Genomic DNA, 20,349 nt, shown 5'->3' with positions numbered 1-20,349 from the left:
TATAGGTGTCCATACATCCTAATGCGGAAATATAAGTTGAAGGGTGGTTCTAGTTGGACCTCCAAATTTAATATTTGGACCTTTAATTTTTTTCAATTATTAATAGACTTTGTCAAATTATATGAAAAGACAAATAAGGACAAAGAGAGAAAAAAAAAAAAAAAACTCTTCTTACCTCCTCCAACCAAATATAACATTCAATTAAATTGTTTTTATTTTCCTGAAATTTCCTTATATTGTCTATATAGTTTTATAATTTATCTAAAATAATTATGTAAAAATAATAATTTCTATACATGACATATCATTTAATACAAAAGTAAATTCAAAACAATCTGATTTGGAATTTTCTTAAACTAAATTAATTGAATATTATGATATAGTTATTACTCGATCTTCCAACCCAAAACCCTTGAAATTCTTCTTTTAGCAAATTCAAAGGAGATTCCAACAACATATCATATCAAGATCGAGAACCAACCCTCTTATTAATTTTGGTGGAGGAGAGACATTATCATAAGAGAGCAATATCATGTGATTTTGATTCATTTTTCTACTCATGGTTGAAGATAGAGATAAAAAGTAGAGTAACATATTGTTGTATATCATGTTCAAGGGCGTTTTGGTAAAAATAAGGAGGTCTACTTAGCTTTTCAATGATTCTAAAAAGTAAATTAGAGGTGTATTAAGTATGGGAGGCCCAAATAACAAATTTGGAGGTCCAACACTCCAACTAGAACCACTCTAAGTTGAATAAAAAAAAAGCAAAGAATTTTGCCGACAAATTTTTGTGAGCATAGATAAGTTTCAGTGGCAAAGGTAATTTTATCAACAAATTTTCATATTTATAGGAATCTTTGTTAACGAATTTTCGTTGTTATATATATTTTTCGCTAACAAATTTTCGTCGGGTAAATGTATTTCAACACATTTGTGACTATATGTTATAGCAAGACAGTTTTGATGCATGACGAACTGAATTGCATTAGATCTTTTGGCCCTCCAATAATTCGGTAGTGTCTGGAAGCAGAATCATTGGACAAGAAAAACGAAGGAAGCAGACGATGAGAGAAAGCGAGAGAACGTAAAAAACTGAATGAGCTACATTGTTACTGACTTGGTTTACCAATGTTGACATGCTAACACTGTCAACCGTATTATTCCATACTCAAATAACATAACAGCAAGAACAATGTCCTCTAACAATGTTACGAAGATCCTTTGCTCTGTTTATTACTCGATTTTATTAAATCTTTGCTTGAACTCGAGTCCTCCTGCAAGCTGCAGCAGCATATATGTACTATGCTGAGCCCTCGACACAAAGCCATTGATCGATAAAGATAGCGTCGCAGTTGATGTTGGGATTGATTGAAAAGAAGTGGTCAGAATCCAGACCGAAATCCTCAATCACGCTTGCGCAAGTATCATCAGGTTGTACCGCATAAACAGCGTCGCAGCTCGGTTTGCCATTCCCAGCTACATCATTCAATATCCAGAATCAATTTCCAAAATGAGAAGATAACACACTAAATATGCAAAAGTTTTAACTATGCAAAACCAGATAACTTTCTACCGAGTTGTCTGCTTTCAGAGGAGGAGATGATGAGAAAAAGACAGAGCGCGAGAAGCATGGCCACTTTGTTGTTAGGCATTGCAAGAGCCATTTTTCGCTAGCTTTATATGTAATAATTTAGCAGGGTTTCGTAATTAGTAGGAAATCTGTCTCGTTTAATCTATCTTTGAGTGATGGTTTGAAGATAGTGCAGAGGCAGAGCCATATATATAGAGATCTATACAACCAATAGTAATGCGATACCTCTCCTCATAGGCCGGCTTAGCCAAAGTTCATGTAGTTAATCAAGTAATCAACCAGTTAATTAGTATTATTTGCAATCTTTGTGAGCATTTGGTATCCGATCATTGGGTTGGCGGCCACGCCTGTAAATGTATTAACAGGCACTTTCATATATAAGAAAATAACCATAAGAAATGCCGTCGGTCTGTAATATTAGTTTGGGAGAATGAAATTCACGGTCCCTAATTTGTAATCGACACTCATTCTTTCAATTTTTAAGTTGAAATTCTTATAAAAAGATTAAATTTAAGTTACTAAAAAATAAAATATGGGGTATGAATTGTAAAATGAGAAATGTGAATTTCCTTTCCCTTAGTTTGTGAAATAATTAATAGTATAAGAATTTTGGTCCTCTAATGGGCAAGATTATATTAGGGCCCGTTTAGGCATGCATTTTGATTGATCATATAATCATTTTTTATTTAACGTCTTTCAAAAATTAAGTCCTTGGTTAATTTTTAGCAAAAACAAACGAAAATTTTAATATATATATATATATATATATTTTGAATCTGCATATTGTTTTCTTTTTAAAGTAATGATTTCATTCATAACAAACAATAGCACAATACATAGTTCCTACAAGGGAGATATGTACCATTACACTTAAAGACAATTCTGCTCCTTCATGCAGGAGCCTACCTGAATAATAAAATTCTAAACTATAATAATAGCAGACAAAGTTCCCGGTGCCAGTGCGCTCAATTGCTATACATCGAAGAACTTTGCACCTAGATGTGTAGACTCAACTATCATTATGTAGGCTAGAAACATAAAAACCTTAAAATTTCGCCTTGGCCTCCGGGATCTTCAGAAAGACAAAGACAAACATCCAGCCCACCATAGAAAGCCCAAAGAGGACAACCCCAGGAAAAGAGGCTCAAACTCAGGCCGAGCAAAATTGGCTTGGCGCAAACCCAAAACAGCATCTTCCCCACCTGCTGGCCGCATGTACAGCTCCAGTGTCGGTCTAGTGGTCTCCTCCGCCGCGCCCCAACATCATCCCGACAACCCACTTCGTTGCTACCCCCGCCGCCACGCCCTAAGTTGAAAAGCCTTTCGCCGAGCCACGCCACAACAGACCCCGCTGCACCACGTCGTGCTCTCCTATCCGGGCTCCTTGACTGCCGCCCAGTCACCATTGACAAGCCGGATCTGGAAGTCCCTCGATGAGGCATGCCATCCATGTACACACAACCCCCTACACAGAAGACCAGTCGTCTGGACTCGGCATTAAAACCATCCAGCCAAGCCGAGCCAAACCCTCTCAGAGAAGCTCCTAGGCTTTATTCAAATTTCCCGTTAGGCAGCAACCCCTTACCGGCGAGGCGAACCAACACGTCCATGAGCGCCGCCGGACGAGAAGATTTGCAAACCCTAGACGCAGAGTAGTCTGAGTTTTTAGCTTGAGTTTTTTTTTCCAATTAATTAGCTATGACTTTTCTCCAGATAGAACTAATACAGATAACTTCAAGTACCAAAATGGGTCCCCTTTTATTGACTAAAGAGTAGTGTTAGATGGATCTGCATATTGTTAAATATTCCTTCGTGCTAAAAACACCATATCCATTTCGGTCATTGTACTATGTTAGAATAATTTTGTGTGCCAAATCCCCTTAAAAAAAAAAGAATAATTTTGTGTGAAATCTACCAAACACCTTTCACTGCTTTTTGTTAAAACATAAATTTTTATAACACGGTTAACTAAGTGCTTAGTTGAGTTTTTTTACAGCTAATTATTTTCAAAGCCAAGCTTTTTCCTAACTTAGTCGTCGGGTAAATGTATTTTAACACATTTGTGACTAAATGTTATAGCAAGACAGTTTTGATGCATGACGAACTGAATTGCATTAGATTTCTTGGCCCTCCAATAATTCGGTAGTGTCTGGAAGCAGAATTATTGAACAAGAAGAACGAAGGAAGAAGAAGATGAGAGAAAGCGAGAGAAAACGTAAACAACTGAATGAGCTACATTGTTGCGTACTGACTTGGTTAACAATCTTGACATGCTAACACTGTCAACCGTATTATTCCATACTCAAATAACATAACAGCAAGAACAATGTCCTCTAAGAATGTTACGAAGATCCTTTGTTCTATGTATTACTCGGTTTTAATTTAACTCTTTGCTTGAATCCTTGAACTCGAGTCCGCCTGCAAGCTGCAGCAGCATACTATGCTGACCCACTGACACATAGCCATTGATCGACAAAGAGAGCGTCGCAGTTGATGTTAGGATTGATTGAAAAGAAGAAGTCCGAATCCAGAGCGAAATCTTCAATCACATCAGCGCAAGTATCAGCAGGTTTTACTGCATAAGTAAAGTCGCAGCTCGGTTTGCCATTCCCAGCTACATCATTCAATATCCAGAATCAATTTCCAACATATATATATATATATATATATATATATATATATATATATATATATATAAGAACATAACACACTAGGCAAAAGTTTCGACTATGCAAAACCAGATGACTTACTGCCGAGTTGTCTGCTTTCAGTGGAGGAGATGATGAGGAAAAGACAGAACACAAGAAGCACGGCCACTTTGTTGTTAGACATAGCAAGAGCCATTTATTGCTAGCTTTATTGTAATAATTTGGGGCTTCTTAATTAGTAGGAAATCTGTTTTATTTAGACTTTCTTTGAGTGACGATTTGAAGATGGTGCAGAGGCAGAGCCATATATATAGAGAATTATGGCACCAATAGGAATGCGATACGTACCTCTCGTACTTTGGAGGCCGGCTTAGCCAAAGTTCATGTAGCTGATTAAATAATTAACCAGTTAATTAGTATTATTTGCAATCTTTGTGAGCATTGGGTATCCGATCATTCAGCAGGCTTAGCCGCCTCTGAACGTATTAAAGGGCACTTCCAGCATAAGAAATTTACCATAAGAAATTACGTTGGAGTGTAATATTAGTTTGTGAAATTATATACCAAATCTAGGCATGTAATTGGGAGGATTATGTTAGTATAAGGATGTAAGTTTGTCTAATTTTTACCCGAAGACTCACTTTTCACTTCTTTTTTTTCTTTTTTTTACAGCAATTTTTGTTTGAATTTTATGGTGTGCATGAGACCCCTAAATAGCTAATACTCTGTGTTCACTTCATTAGAAATACTAACAGATCAATTGTCTCAAGTCACTAATAAGGGATGTAAAGGAAGGTGTTTTGTGTGAAATAATTTGTAGGATTTGATAATAGGACAAAATGTTGTGAGAGGAAAATGAAGCTCCCGTACGAGACGCCAAATGGAATTCTAATGAAATCCTTTATGACGTTCTTATGATCGAGGCTTTATGACATTTGAGTTGCATGTCTAAAGTTATAAATGGAAGGATTACTGAAATAATTAAAATTAATATGATTATTGATCCCTACTTCCCCAGCTAGCAGACGACAGTACATAATAGTTCTTACTCATTCATCATTTAGCACAATTAGAAGCAATTGCATGGTGACATTGAAACGGACTGTACCATGGTGATTGATGCACTTAATAGAGACATAGAAGATTTATTTGAGGTAGGATGTATTGTAGAGGATTGTAAAGCTTACTTGCGTTCAATTCCTTCTTCATCACTCTGCTCTATTTATCGTGAAGCAAATGGTGTGGCACATAGATTGGCCCATCTTGCTAGTGTTGATTACTTAGATGATTATTGGTTAGATGAGACACATGTGATTATCCAGGATGTTCTCTATGAGGATGTTTGTACTAGTACTCGAGGTTTAGGTAATATGTCCCCCTCGCTGTACAATTATCCATCTATTATTAATAATAATTTCGGGCATGGGGCTAAGCCTCCCAGTTAGGCTGGGTTCCAAACCCCGTTTCAAAAAAAAAAAAAGCAATTGCATCTCGTATTCATTGTGTTTAATTTTATTTATACGTATCGCCCCTATCCGATATATATATATATATATATATATATATATATATATATATATATATATATAGAGCTTCTCCACTGTGGACGTCCGCAGTTTTTCTTAGGTACATATTTCCAGTTTTGACTCACTTTCCGATCATATTTTCACATCTTAACCGTTCAGTTTTTAGGTCATAATGTATAGATCACCTCTGCAAAATTTCAACTAAATTGGTGATCGTTAAGGCATTTAAAACTGCAATTTACAACAATGTACATGAACGGTTCCGGTTAGGCAGATTCGGTTCGTTCGTGTAAATTGCAGTTTTGGATGCCTTAACGATCACCAATTTGGCTGAAATTTTGCAGACGTGATCTATACATTATAACCTAAAAACTGAACGGTTAAAATGTGAAAATATGATCGAAAAGTGGGTCAAAAATGAAAATCCGTACCTTTTTTCTTAGGTGCGGATATCCGCAACTGAGCAAAGTTATATATATATATATATATATATATATATATAGACACACACACACAGATCCTATCCAGTTTGAAATTAACGTGTGAAGTTTGAGTTTTTGATCACTTTTCGGTCGCACGTCCACATCTCGACCGTTCAGTTTTTAGGTACTAGTGTATAGATCATCTCTGTAAATTTTTAGCCAAAATGATGATCGTTAAGGTATTGATAACTACCTTAAAACTAGTACGGTTCAAGTTGACAGATTTAGTCAGTCCATTGGTTTAAGTGTGTTAGATATCTTAACGATCATCAATTTGGATGAAAGTTTGCAGAGATGATCTGTAAACTAGTACCTAAAAACTGAACGGTCGAGATGTGAATGTGCGACCGAAAAGTGACCCAAAACTCGAACTGCACACTTTAATTTCAAACTGGATAGGATCTGTATGTGTGTCTATATATTGGCAATAGAAGAAATTTATTAAATAAAAAAGATAGCACCTAAGAGGGGACATGAAGCCAAGACCCCTTTACCAAAAGGCAACCAAAACATAAGCAAAATTAAGGAAAGTTGCTTGAATCAAAAATCAAGATGCACAATGGGCGTCTGATTGCGGGTAAGTTAAGGGTCTCGTGAATCTCTTTTGGTTTTCACTTTTTTATTTTGAGACTTCGGGAGAGACTTAAGAAGATTCTTATCTTCTGGAGTTACTTCACCCTCATCAAACCAGGAACACAAAAGACTTATCTCCGCTTGAGCATATGTACGATGACCAAGGGGTATGGTTCTTTATTTTCTAGATCACCCCAACTGAACTTAGCTTGATGAACACCTAGCTAGGAGTTAACTGATATATATATATATATATATATATTATCCATAGCGGAGCTCCGCTTTGAAATTAACATGTGAAGTTCGAGTTTTCTGTCACTTTTCGGTCGTATATCCATATCTCGACTGTTCAGTTTTTAGGTACTACTGTATAGATCATCTCTGCAAATTTTCAGCCAAATTGATGATCGCTAAGGTATCTAACTCGCTTAAACCAATGGACGGACTGAATCTGTCAACCTGAACAATACTAACTTTAAAGCAGTTATCAATGCCTTAACGATCATCAATTTGGCTGAAAATGTGTATAGATCATCTATACACTAATACCTAAAAACTGAACGATCGAGATGTGGATATGCGACCGAAAAGTTACCAAAAACTCTAATTTCACATGTTAATTTCAAAGCACAGCTCCGCTCTGGATATGATCTGATATATATATATATATATATATATATATATATATATATATATAACATATAGCAATTAGGAGTACGTCAAATTGCATGTCTTCAGATTGTGGTTTATTTTCTCTAACTATGATGAGTAAAGACTTAACATATGTGATCAAAATCTAAATATATACCATATCATATCCTATATATGCAAATTGTACAATTCTATGACAACTCAATATCACACGGTTGAGTGCTTGACACCGTATATATACCTTCCTTATAAAAAGAAATATAATTGTAATGTAGTTTAGAGACTTGAAAATTTACAATTGTTCATCTAAAGAGGAGAAGGAAACAAAATGAATACCGCACGACACCAAATAAGATTGCATGAAATCCTATATGGCATTAATTTTGCCTGGCCAAAGTATTTATACGGGACTGAAATACGATTGATATGATGTTGATAGGTCATTAATCTAGTGACAAATGCTTATATATATATACACACACACACACTTAAGTCTTATGCGTTTCATTGTGTTTATATAGTCAACTCAATAGATAAGATTAACTAAAAAACATGTATCACATAACATAAAATGTCATTAATAATCAATCAGAATTTCGTGATAGTATGAAACTTGTATCATATATATCTTGTGCAGAACTTGAAGTCTTTTTTGAGCTTGTTATTAATTAATTAGCTTCTAGATTCTCTTTCACTGTTTTCATATCAAGTTTGTATCATTTTTTTCATCCTTTTATTCATACAACAATATTGTTATAGAATTCAGATAATAGGCGTATGATAGAATACTAGAACCGAGGTATCATTGTTCTTTTGAAATTACGTGAGTTCAATGAAAACTTATAGTTATTGTTGCATAATTTGTGGATATTGGTTTTCTGTAACTTAAATTGATAGGTAGAGACTAAAATATTAAGATCGCTATAAAACTCAAAACTTGAAAAGCGTGGTAAAATGTCTCACAAGTCACAATCATAAAACAGTCCCCATAATTTAAGAGTCAATGTGTCCGCGCATCAAATAAATCCCAAGTCCTTTCCTACCACATAATTCGTTACGACATTTTTTTTTTTTGAAGTATAATGATTTCATTCATAGTAATACACAGGCTAGAATGACATAGTACATAGAGAGAATATGTGTCATTACACTTGAAACAATTTCGCTCCTTTTCAGAAGCCTAGCAGAATAACATAATTCTAAACTAAGAATAATAGCAGACAAAATTCTCAGTGCCAATGCGCTCAATTGCGGTACACTAAAGAATTTTGCACCTAGATGTGTAGAACCAACGATCATTCTGTAGGCAACGTACCCAAGTTATGGTCCCTAAAAAACTTAGGGAATTATTGAAAGTAAACAAAGCGACTAACATAGACGTTGGCCTAGATCAAAAAATCTAGCCCATCTTAGCAGACCAAACAACTCCAAGAAAGAATCCCCAACACCAGCCCAAACAAAGGATGGCTTGACCCCAGGCCAGATCATCCTCAGCCTCAACTGCTCAACACCGCCTCAACCCGAAGACCCATGCCGCAGCAGCAAAAAAACCAAACGCTAGCCCCCGCCGCTGCCACCACCGCCAGACCTCGTCGCCTCAACGTCCCGCTCAAATCCTGCTGCCTCAACCCCAGCGAAGTCCGAGCAAGCCATGCCGAAACTGAAAAAACCAGTCTGATGCAGTCCAAACCAGCCACCGCCGCCACCGTTCAGTCCCTCCATCACCGTCCCCCAGCATGGAGGTGCCTCGACGACACTCGACCTGCGTTTAAACCGCTACCCACCGAGCCCAAGACCTTGTTTGGCTCATGACGCCACAACCATCCAGTTCAAACCCAAGCCAGAACCTCTCTCCAAGAAGCCCCTAGGCCTCTAGTATTCTATTTCCCGTCCAGCAGCAGCCACTAGGCAGCGAGGCAAGCCACCGCTGCCCATAGGAGCCGCCGGACAAGAAGAAAATGTTTGCAAACTCTAGACCAAGAAACAGTCCGAGTTTTGTGGAGGGTTAGGGTTTACTTTTCAAATAAATTGTTACGAAATTTTGTTTGATAAAATACGAGGTCAATTTATTAAAAAAAAAAAAACGAGGGCAGCAATTAAATTAATGGACTGTTTTAGTTTAAATTTTAGAAGGAATTCCATAAATGGTCACTCAACTATGACTCATTCGACACTTTGGTCACTCAAGTTTCAAATATATCATTTTGTTCACTCAACTATTAGACTGTCAATCACTTTAGTCATCCAAGGAGTATTTTTTTCTCATTTTAATCACTTCTCTCAATCATTTTAATACATATTTATCAATTTTTCACAATTGGTTGAATGAAAATATCATCAATATTGTGCAAATAAATTTTTTTAATGAAAAAAATTAACAAAGTGACTAAAGTGATTGACAATATAATAGTTGAGTGACCAAAGTGATATATTTGAAACTCCAGTGACTAATGTGTCGAATGAGTCATAATTGAGTGATTATTTGTGGAATTTTCCTTAAATTTTGAGAGTTGGTACAACAAAGATGGCTTTGAATGTCGATCGTCTAGCTAATATTGAGAAGTGTGGCCAACAGTAGAAGAATAAAACTCGATTGGAGTTCGTACAAAGGAAAATTCTACGATACTCGAGACAACTGTTAACTGATTAAAGATCGACTTCTGAAAGTCATGATTCATGTGATTATTGAATATGCGTTTACATGGCAGGCCCCTTAGAAAATGTGTATACCTTGATATCGTGCACATTTCCCTGTGGAGGGAGCTTGGTAAGGTCATTTTCTTCACCTCACATGAAAAAACAAAGTCCAGAACAAAAAATGGTGACCTTATTATCAATTTCCAGGCAATTTCGATCACAAAAACGTTTATCATACATCATCGCCTATTAGATAAGCCAGATAAAGGTGTGGCCGAGCAGCAAAACCAGAACCACCATTTCATCACCCAAAACAGTACGCACCACTGGAATCTCGATCATCATGGAAATGAATGGTGAAATCAAGACTATTTTCAAGATAGGCCTCTCCGTCCTGGCATCTCTAAGCTACACCTATTTCATATCTTCTAAGATCCCCCAAGGCAAACTCAGATTCTTCTGCCTCCTTCCCATCTTCTACCTATTCTTCATCCTCCCTCTATCTCTATCTACCGCTCTCCCCGCCGGAGTTATTTCTTTGTTCGTCACCTGGGTTGGTACCTTCAAGCTCCTCCTCTTCTCCTTCGGGTCGGGCCCGCTTTCGTCTCAACAACCACCAAAGTCTCTCCTCCACTTCATCTTCATTGCTTGCCTCCCAATCAAAACCCAAAGCTCAAACCAGAGAAGCCCCGAAAAGTCGTCCCCAGTTTCAGGGAAACCACCCAAAGTCCCTCTGAATTTTCCAACCAAAGTCGTGCTTTTTTCTATTTTGGTGGCTCTGACAGACTACAAACATTACTTGCACCCCAAGCTTTTGTTAGTCCAATATGGCTGCATGTTGTACTTTTTCGTGGACATAATCGTCGGCTCCTGCAATGTTCTCATGCGAGCGGCTCTTGGGATCGAACTCGAATCACCGTCAGATGAGCCATACCTCTCGACATCGCTGCAAGATTTCTGGGGCCGTAGGTGGAACCTCATGATAACGAACATTCTGCGCGACACCATATACAAACCCGTACGGTCAGCCATGGCGGCCTTCGTAGGGAGCGATTGGGCGCCACTACCTGCCATGTTGGCCGTCTTTTTAGTGTCGGGTCTAATGCACGAGCTCATATATTACTACATGACCCGCGTGACTCCCACGTGGGAGGTCACGCTGTTCTTCATTCTTCATGGAGTGTGTTTGGTGGTGGAGGTCGGTATGAAAAAGGTTTTAGCTCCAAAGTGGCGGTGGCGGTGGCATTGGGCTGTGTCTGTCCCGATGACACTCGGCTTCGTGGCTGTCACCGCCATTTGGCTGTTCTTCCCGCCGTTGGTGAGGAATGGCGTGGATGCAAAGGCGATCGAAGAGTGCAAGGAATTATTAGAATTCATAAAGGAAAAGTTAAAATTGGATTGTTTGGTTTCATGGGCATCTCTGTCCTCGATCGGGTCAGTAGGATAAGTAGCTTATTGTACGATTCTGCTAGTTTACACACAAAAATGAAAACTTCATTTAATTGTAACAAAAATTAGTATCGCAATAATATTTCGATATATAGTAAGATATTTGTATGATATTCCACATGGTCAAATTTCATGACACTAATTTTAGCATGATATTGGTTGGTTACCCTTATATTGCGTGATAGCCGCCAATATATGCATCAACTTTCTCTTTCAGGCTAGTAGCCGATCTTAAGATATCAAATGATTAGGTTTGGTTTGTTCATTATACACAGTCACACACAATTAAAATATATGAGATGTTGAAAGCAATTAAAAAAATATGTTTTAAAAAGTGGAATGTCATTTGAAATTCATTGAAATAGTGGATGTGCAAAAACAAAAAATCAGACTGGTTTAGATTAGAAATAAATAGGTTTCTGAGTGTTTTCATCTAGTTATGACTGTGTGAATTAGGTTGATTAGACAGATTGTATAGTTCATCGGTTTTGGATTTCAATGCTGGATATTTTGCAGGCTAAGTTTTATCTCTCAGTGACAATAGGCTAAGTACCACTTCTACCTAATCATAAATTTTATTTAATTAAACCTCACACAATTTATAGACATATTTATCTTTTTCTTCTTATTACATACCTTCCTATATATATATATATATATATATATATTTTTTTTTTAAAGGGGTTTGAAACCCAGCCTAGCTGGAAAGCTCAGTCCCACGCTCGGTTCCATTTATTAAATCACAATTTTGCATCGGGAGGGGGGGGGGAACATTAAACCTGAACCCCGAACTACATAAGAAGAATGACAAATATCCTCGTAGATAACGTCCTGAATAATAGCAGGAGTCTTCTTTAACCATACATCATCAAGCATACCCAAACTAGGTAAAAGAATATATCCTATTTTGTATATATAATTTAATTCAGGCAGCAACTTCCTCTTGTTTGCATGAACCTATGGTAGTTTGGGACAAAGGAAAGAACAAAACAATTGGCGAATAGAACTCTGGCCTCTCATGAATTATAGAATACCATTAGTGGATAATCTGGAAACTTATGCTTACAAGTGTGAGATTACAACTGAAAATCAGAGAAGAGGAGGAGGAGGAGGAGGAGGAGGAGAAGAATTCTTGAGCACTCTTGCCTAGCTAAATACATCCCAAGTTCCCAACTCCTTAGGCTTTACAATTCCACTTCAGCAAAATTCAAAGCTTGTTTGAAGATGGAATTGAAGGAATCCATTTGTTCCCTTTTAAGCGCCAACACAATCTCAATCCCTCCTATTACTCACGTAAACACATTTGCCATAATCAACGTTAATCACCTCACTCTTTTTGGGTCTCACCCAACCAAAATCAAGGTCATTGTAAAAATCAAATCTCGGCGACCCAGCAAGGTGGTAAAATGTCTAGGAATATTTGTGCTAGCAGTTCCCTTGAGCCAACTTGAAGTCCAATCCTCTGCCCTTCTCAAAACCCCATTCTCCCAATCCTTCACATTGTTTCCAATGGCATTCATAGCTGCAACAATCCCATTTTCCCCTACAAGATCACTCTTCTTCGCTCGCGATGAACGAAGCGACTAACAGTTCCTAAAGTATGATCTCAGCAATGGATATCCTAGGCCGTCTCAACAATCTGCTGCGTAATCAGTGATCTACTCTGTTTTTATCATAGTAACCCATGTAACAGCGCATATGACCACAAAAGATGATATATGTGCTAGCTTAGAACTTGAAGTTTGATGAACAAGTTGGAAAGGCAGAGTTTGAATCTATTAATTTGGGCTCTCCTCAACACAAATGGTTCAAACTTTTTTTTTTTTTTTAAATGGGGCTGGTGCGGCAAGAGAACATCATGAAATAATACCAAGATTCTCCACAAAATCTATGTATTCTAACATGCACCAATTAGCAAAGAGTGCATGAATGGCTACTCCATTTGCTTTGACATAACGGTGACATACCAGAAAGATAACTCAATAACGAAGAAGCATCATTACAAACAACTTTCTCACTATGTTGCCGCACGGAAATAAATCCGACGGCACTAAATTTCATCCTGCCACTAGGAGGTTGCATCCATTTGATCAAGCAAATAGCTTGCCGCTTAGGTAGGCCAGACAAGGCACATTGAGTGTGTATACCGAGACCAAGCCCACGTCACCCTGCCCTAAAGTGGTAGTGACTTATTGCCGACATAAAGCCACGTTATACTAAAAGTAAAAAACAGTGAAACATAACATAAAGAAAGTTTGGGCCTAAAGCCAAAGCCTAGACCCAATAACGACCAAGCCCAAGTCCAAAATGAAGACTGCAGATGGCACCACACCACCCGGAAACCTCCTTGTCACCCTACCACCGGCAACATCTCCACCGTAAAGGCATCAAGCATCACCAGCTTCCCCATCACGCTAGCTACTGCCCCTCCTAACCACCCCTCTCCCTAGATCGAAATCAAGCAGCCCAAACCCGATCGAGAACTTCCAATCCAATCTAAACAAAGCAGATCCTGATCCCGCCGGTAGACGCTCGTCACTGCCAGGCCATCCCATATCCCACGACACCAACTCAAACTACCTACCAGACCGTGTACCGCCATCCAACCACCTCTACACCCTCCCGACAACACCATCCCACATCCTTTATTCCGACTAGCCTTACTCCAAGGCCATCAACCACCGAACACTAGGTCCCCTCGGGCCCGTCAGACGACTCGGCCGAGAAGGCGTGCCGTCAGACAGGGCATAATTCCTGACCGGATCTCCCAAATGCGACTGTACGCTCTAGGTCAAAATGAGAACGAAAAAAACAGTTATGTGGTTCGAACTTTTCCAATGAGGAATTGGGTGCTCAACAGCTCCCATTCAGTAGGAGTCCATATTTTCCAATCATCTAAGAACTTGTTCTTAAGGTCAAACGAGTCTTTGACCAATGTTATGCAGAAACGACAAATGATTCCGACACACACATATCCAATAATGCCAATACTGCCTCCACTTTAGCCACCTAGTAAAAAACGGATAGGGGTTTTAATACAAAAGGCATCGACATTATTGTGTCTGGTATTATTCCTTATAACCCAAGGATGACTCTTCACCTTTCTGATGTGGGATTCCAAAGGGCTCTGATCTAAGCCACAATTTTCCAACAATCTCCACCTTGGCGTGATTCGAGCCATCTCCAATTGTCTCGTGATCCGAATTCCAATAGCTCTACCTTGACCACAAGCATCCAATTCCAAATCTGGTACGTGATCCCAATCCAAAAGGGAGCTCCTCTAAATTGCAACTCGATCGTATGAAACACCAAGTCCCAAGCGTGACCTGGGCTCTGATACCACTTGTTGTGCAGAAGTGGCAAATGATTCCGACACACACGGATCCAATAATGCCGATACTAGCCCCACTTTAACCACCCGGTGAAGAAAGGGTATGGGGTTTTAATGCAAAAAGTCTCAACATTAGTGTGTCTGGTACTATTCCTTATAACCCAATGATAATTCTTTACCTTTCTGATGTAGGATTCTAAAGAGTTCTAATCTAAGCCACATTTTTCCAACAAGGCCCCTGTTATGGGATGGTAGGGACTCAATTTTAATGTCTCCTCCTGATTGTCAAACAGAGGCCCAGAACTTCAAGAAATGATGAAAGGAACTCTCATCAGCCAAGACATGATCACAGTTGGCACCAATGCAAAACTCAGAGTTCGGGAACACAGTGATCTGCAAGGCCAAGAGAGGTACCACACGTGTGCGGTTCTCTGACACGCTCGCCGGCGGCAGTGGCGGAATGAGAAGGTGGGATTCTTCAACATCTTCTACACGATGGGATGTAAAGCGGTTGAAATCACCTGAGGACTCGGCAATTGTCAATGGGAGTGAAGAGCCGGCAGCGTAGTGTATATAAGGCTTGGATGTTGGTGGAGAGCATATGAGATTTGAGACCAAGGGAAAGAAGTGTTGGAGAGGGAGTGTTTGAGCTTCGGGCGGATGGTTTGGGTGAAATGGTGAAGAGGGTGAGGGAACTCGAAGGAGAAGACGCTTTCATTGGGACGAGGGAAGAGGAATACAATGTCGAAGAATGTGAGGGGGAGAGAGGTAGTAGGAACTGACCCGGGTGGTGGAGAAATCTGACATTGCCCAATAATCCTCACTGGGCTGTTGGAACCGTCCATCTCTTTCCTCTGTTTGTTTCTTGCTCTGTTTTCCTCTGTTTAGTGAGAAGGTCACAATCTCAAAATATACGAGAGCTGTTCGAGACCTGGTAGTAGTAGATCAATAAGAGCTAAATTAATGTGTACGGTTTCTTAGATTGTAAACATAATTGCTGCACTCATTTATTGTTGTGAAACGAATGCTCAGGAGTTCAAGTAATGGCAGTTCGAAACAGTTTCGGGAAAAAAATTGGGTTGGGAAGTTGTAATAGTAAAAGAAAATTGATAGATTGAAACTCTGGGTCTCCGACTTGTTAAGCACCGAATTCCGGAGAGCAAATGACTTTGTAGCACTGCGACGAATGTTACACATAAATGGCTTCCACTACGAGTTTCATAAATTCAACTCCCTATTATTTTTATGATTAGAATGGATGAAATATGAAAGGGGTGACATTAACAATATTTTTGGAATAGCAGTGTGAATTGTGAAGAAGTTAATTAGCACCAGATGTCTAGCGGATGTGATTTCTCAGAGAGACGGAACTGCACTACAGATATGTTACCTGTCTAGAGAGTATTTTCTTACTAGACAAATGATCTATACCATTTATGCCCATCTTCATGGTGTATATATAAAGTTTTTTATCACCGATACGTGAGAGATGAACTTATGTATTCATTGAATACGAATCAAAATAAGTCTAATGGAGTACAATAGAAAGCCTATGAGTCGGCAACTTTGTGACATACGATTATGAGTTGGTCATTATCCTATTGACATCTAGTAAGTTAAATACTTCTAAAGGTTAGCGCACAAGTTGCTGTAGAGACCATTGCATTATAAGACCAACAGTGGCTATTGAAAGACAATTACCATTTATTAAACAAAATTAACAAGTAGGGGAAAACAATGCCTTTTTTTTTTTGCTTTCTGTTTTTGGTATGAGAAAACAATGCTATGAGTGAGGTGATAGAAGCTCAGCTAGCCCATCCTTTTTATTCATACAATCATTTGTCCTGAACGTATATGAGAATGTACGCAGTAACTCACTTCGGAGCACCATCAATACAAAGCCATTGACCCACAAAGAAGCTGTCGCAATTGATATTAGGGTTAATGGAAAGGAAGGCATCGAGACTCAGTTTGAACGTTTGAGCGACACTAGTGCAAGTATCACCTTCCTCTGCACCATAAACAAAATTACAGACCAGCGCGGAAGTCTTCTTCTCCGCAAATCCTACTGCATGTATGTAGCGTTGTATGTATCAGATAAAGCGGACGGAAAATGAAGATTCATATACTGAAGAAAATGTCAATGATACAAATGATAAAAATTACTAACTATGAAGATGAAAACTTCTTACCAGCAAATCGTTTACTCTCAGCTACTGAAATCAGGACAAGAAGAGAGACAACTAGAAGTAGAACCAAGTTAGCCCTAGCCATATCTTTCTTCTTCTTTTGAAGTAAAGATTATATTTCTTTGGTTGATTGACCTTTGGGTTTAGTTATGCATGTTTATATAGAAAATATATATATATATATATATAGAGGAACATTGTAAACTTTGGTTCATTGGCCGGCATGTTTTCCTACATTGGATCGCCATGGCTTATTACATAGGTAATTTTGCATTGGAATGCTCGATATTGCCGGCTGTGATGGGTAGAATTTTGGTGTGGATAGTGATCGACATATATATCAGGTAGCCCTTCAACAATTGCATACGACTATTCTATAAGCGATGATTTAGACACGAATTTTATCAGTATTAAATTTCTAAACAAAACTCTGGGCCGAACCTGAGGGAGTGAGGGGTGCCAAGTGAGTCAGCCATCTCTGGCAACTGATTCCTGGATGCCTCCAATCTGTATACTTATTTAATATTTAGAGATACGATTTGTTTTTTTTTTTTTTTTTTTTTTGAAACTAAATGAAATGTAAAAAAAAGTTATCCTGCAATCCTTATCTATTCTCCCTTTCTCATAACCCAAGATTTCATAGGCTGGAAATTGAACTTTTCCTGGGATCCGGCTCCTCTAAAGTGAGGAGTCTGTGAATTTACTTTCATTTTATAAAATCTTGACAATTCACGTGATCTAAGGTCTAAATAGTTAACACCTCACTCTACCACCAATTTTTATAATTTTAATTTAAACACCAATAACTTACTATTAACTCCAAAAAAAAAAAAGGATTTGACGTGATCTTATCCTTCAATTCTTTCTCTATGCTGCAACATTGCATTTGCTCTTTCTGTGTGCTTCCATGGATACTCGTCCATGGTTGAAGAAAAATCTATACAACATTATTAATGTGCGAGTCTTAATGATATACACAATTATGAACATAATTATAGAAACGATTGAGGTAGTCCATGCAAAGTGCAGCTCACTGCAAACCAAGGATTTCACTTTGGCGAAAGGCCGGTATTGGATCAATATGGGGTTTCATCAATCTTGTTATTGATAGATGTGGCTGGTTACAACTTTGAAAAATTAATTTGAGGGTTTATAGTTTTCTTATTGAGATTTGAAACAGATGCAATTGCATGATTAAAGCTTTTCTTTCACTACCCATGGACAGGTTTCCATGGAAGCACAGAGAAGCAGCAAACACAGGTCTAAAGAAAAGAATTTTTTTTTTCCCAAAAAATCTCGTAGAATCCCTAATTTTTTTTTCTTTTGTTTATTAATAATTTTTTGATTAAAATTCTAAAAATTGATGGTTTAGTGAGGTGGCAATTGTTAGGACCCTTAGATCATGTGGAGTGTTAAGATTTTATGAAATTGAAATAAATTCACAAAGTTCTCACTTTAGAGGAGCTGGTGATAGAGTGATACCATGATAAAGTAATCTGGGGTTTACATCCAAAACCAATTGGCAATAGATGAAGTGGCCCAAACCCTTATATCCCCATAAGCAAAATTATATTTTTCCAATGTGGGAGTTATATTTATACACATTCTCAACATGCCCCTGCACGTGTGGCAATTTCTCAAGCCATACACGTGGACAAGTTATATTGGGTGACGGTGAGCACGTGTGGCCATCGCTGAAACCAAACACGTGGGTAACAAGCTTTGATACCATGATAAAGTAATCTGGGGTTCACATCCAAAACCAATTGACAATGGATAGAGTGGCCCAAACCCTTATAAACCCATAAGCAAAGTTATATTTTTCCAATGTGGGAGTTATATTTATACATATTCTCAAAAGCTGGATCCCTTTTCCTGATCTTTATTCAAATATGCTTTGCCTAGAAGTTTTCGAATTTTTATTTTTGGTCCAAATACACAACTTATTTAACCATTAGAAGGACAAATTAAGAACGGTGCTCTTTTGACAATGTAGCAAAGCAACCAACCTAAAACGTACATACAAAAAGAATTCTTCTTTATGCTGCAGCTAATTATTCTGACCCGACCAGCAAAACAAAGCCATTGACCGACAAAGATACATACGGTTTCCCTTGACGTTAGGATTTATTGAACAGAAGAAATCAGAATCGAGATTGAACTCAGCGATGACCAGTTCCATGCTTGCATGTATATATCTTAGTCTAGTTACTTTGAGTAGTGAGGGATTATATGATATACCGTACATGTTTATTTCCAGTACTTCTATAAGCAATCTTTGTGAACGTCAAATTAGATATCACTGTATCAGAATATTGGGTAGCCTGAGCTGCCTGTGTATTATATGCCTTGTTGCATTTATATTCTTAAACGTTGCTTTCCTAATTATGAATGTTTGGGAAAAATTATGTTGGTACATCACTATGCCCGACGCAGCGTACTGGAGAAAGGCTCGATCGGAATGTGGTGGAGGGCAGAAGAGATGGGAAGCTAAGGGAAACAAGATTCGGAGAATGAGGGAGAGGAGGTGTTCGAGCTTGGGAAGGATGGTTTCTGGTGAAATCGTGAAGTGGGTGAGATAATTCAAAGGAGAACACACTTATGTTGGGATAGGGGATGAGGAATCCAATGTCCTGTTGGAAATTTGGTTGATGGATGCTACTTCCGTCACCATATTTTAATTCTCCTACAAAATCACACAAATACAATATAATTTAATAATAAATAATTATCATTGTTTTATTGTCATATAGATTAAAATAACAAAAATTATAAGACTTATCTCTTGAATTGTAGTCTTCCAAGGAACACATCATTCGAAAAGCGTTTAAGGTTGAGACATGTAAACACTGCCCTTAAGAGTAGATTTCGCTCTTCGGAGACAATGTCTCACTATAGCAAGTTAGTAGAGCCCTACCCTCCAGGGTACAACAACCGTTAATCCTTGTAAGCGTACACTCGCAATACTTAGATCCTAGAACAGCTTGATAATTTCCTTTGGCATAGGAAAGAAGAATATTGAGGGCATAAAATTGACTAGAATATGAGAAAAGAACTCTTGAGGAGAATGTATGGTGATCATACACATATATACATAATAAGAAGGAAATGAGGGTATATATATGACTCAGCAAAGAAAACTAGTAATTAAGGTATGATAATGATCATCAATATTCATAATGTTGGCTTTTGTAACTGATATGAAAAAACTTACCAGTCAACAATGGATAAAGAAGCAATTAACATGCCTCACAATTGTAAAAGATGTAGTG

The 20,349-nt window shown here is 38.1% G+C and overlaps 1 protein-coding gene and 1 long non-coding RNA gene across 2 annotated transcripts; one reads left to right on the top strand and one right to left on the bottom strand.

The window, feature by feature from the left end:
* Positions 1–3,737: 3,737 nt before the first annotated feature.
* Positions 3,738–4,529, bottom strand: LOC112190239. The gene is made up of 2 exons (XR_002932313.2): positions 4,342–4,529; positions 3,738–4,205 (listed from the first exon to the last, which is right to left on the bottom strand). It is a non-coding gene; the product is annotated as an uncharacterized LOC112190239 (long non-coding RNA).
* A 5,614-nt stretch (positions 4,530–10,143) lies between these two features.
* On the top strand, positions 10,144–11,670 carry LOC112188925 (probable long-chain-alcohol O-fatty-acyltransferase 5). The gene has a single exon (XM_024328164.2). It carries the CDS (start codon positions 10,452–10,454, stop codon positions 11,553–11,555), a length of 1,104 nt encoding a protein of 367 aa, XP_024183932.1. The 5' UTR covers positions 10,144–10,451; the 3' UTR covers positions 11,556–11,670.
* Positions 11,671–20,349: the final 8,679 nt, after the last annotated feature.

Source organism: Rosa chinensis, chromosome 2, assembly GCF_002994745.2.
Source record: "Rosa chinensis cultivar Old Blush chromosome 2, RchiOBHm-V2, whole genome shotgun sequence".
In the NCBI taxonomy this organism is placed as follows: domain Eukaryota; kingdom Viridiplantae; phylum Streptophyta; class Magnoliopsida; order Rosales; family Rosaceae; genus Rosa; species Rosa chinensis.
Note: the sequence above shows the minus strand (reverse complement) of the source record. Positions and strands in the feature narration are given on the sequence as shown.

Bases quoted from the DNA above. Each gene is read 5' to 3' on its own strand.
- LOC112188925 (XM_024328164.2), top strand. From the start codon at position 10,452: ATGGAAATGAATGGTGAAATCAAGACTATTTTCAAGATAGGCCTCTCC.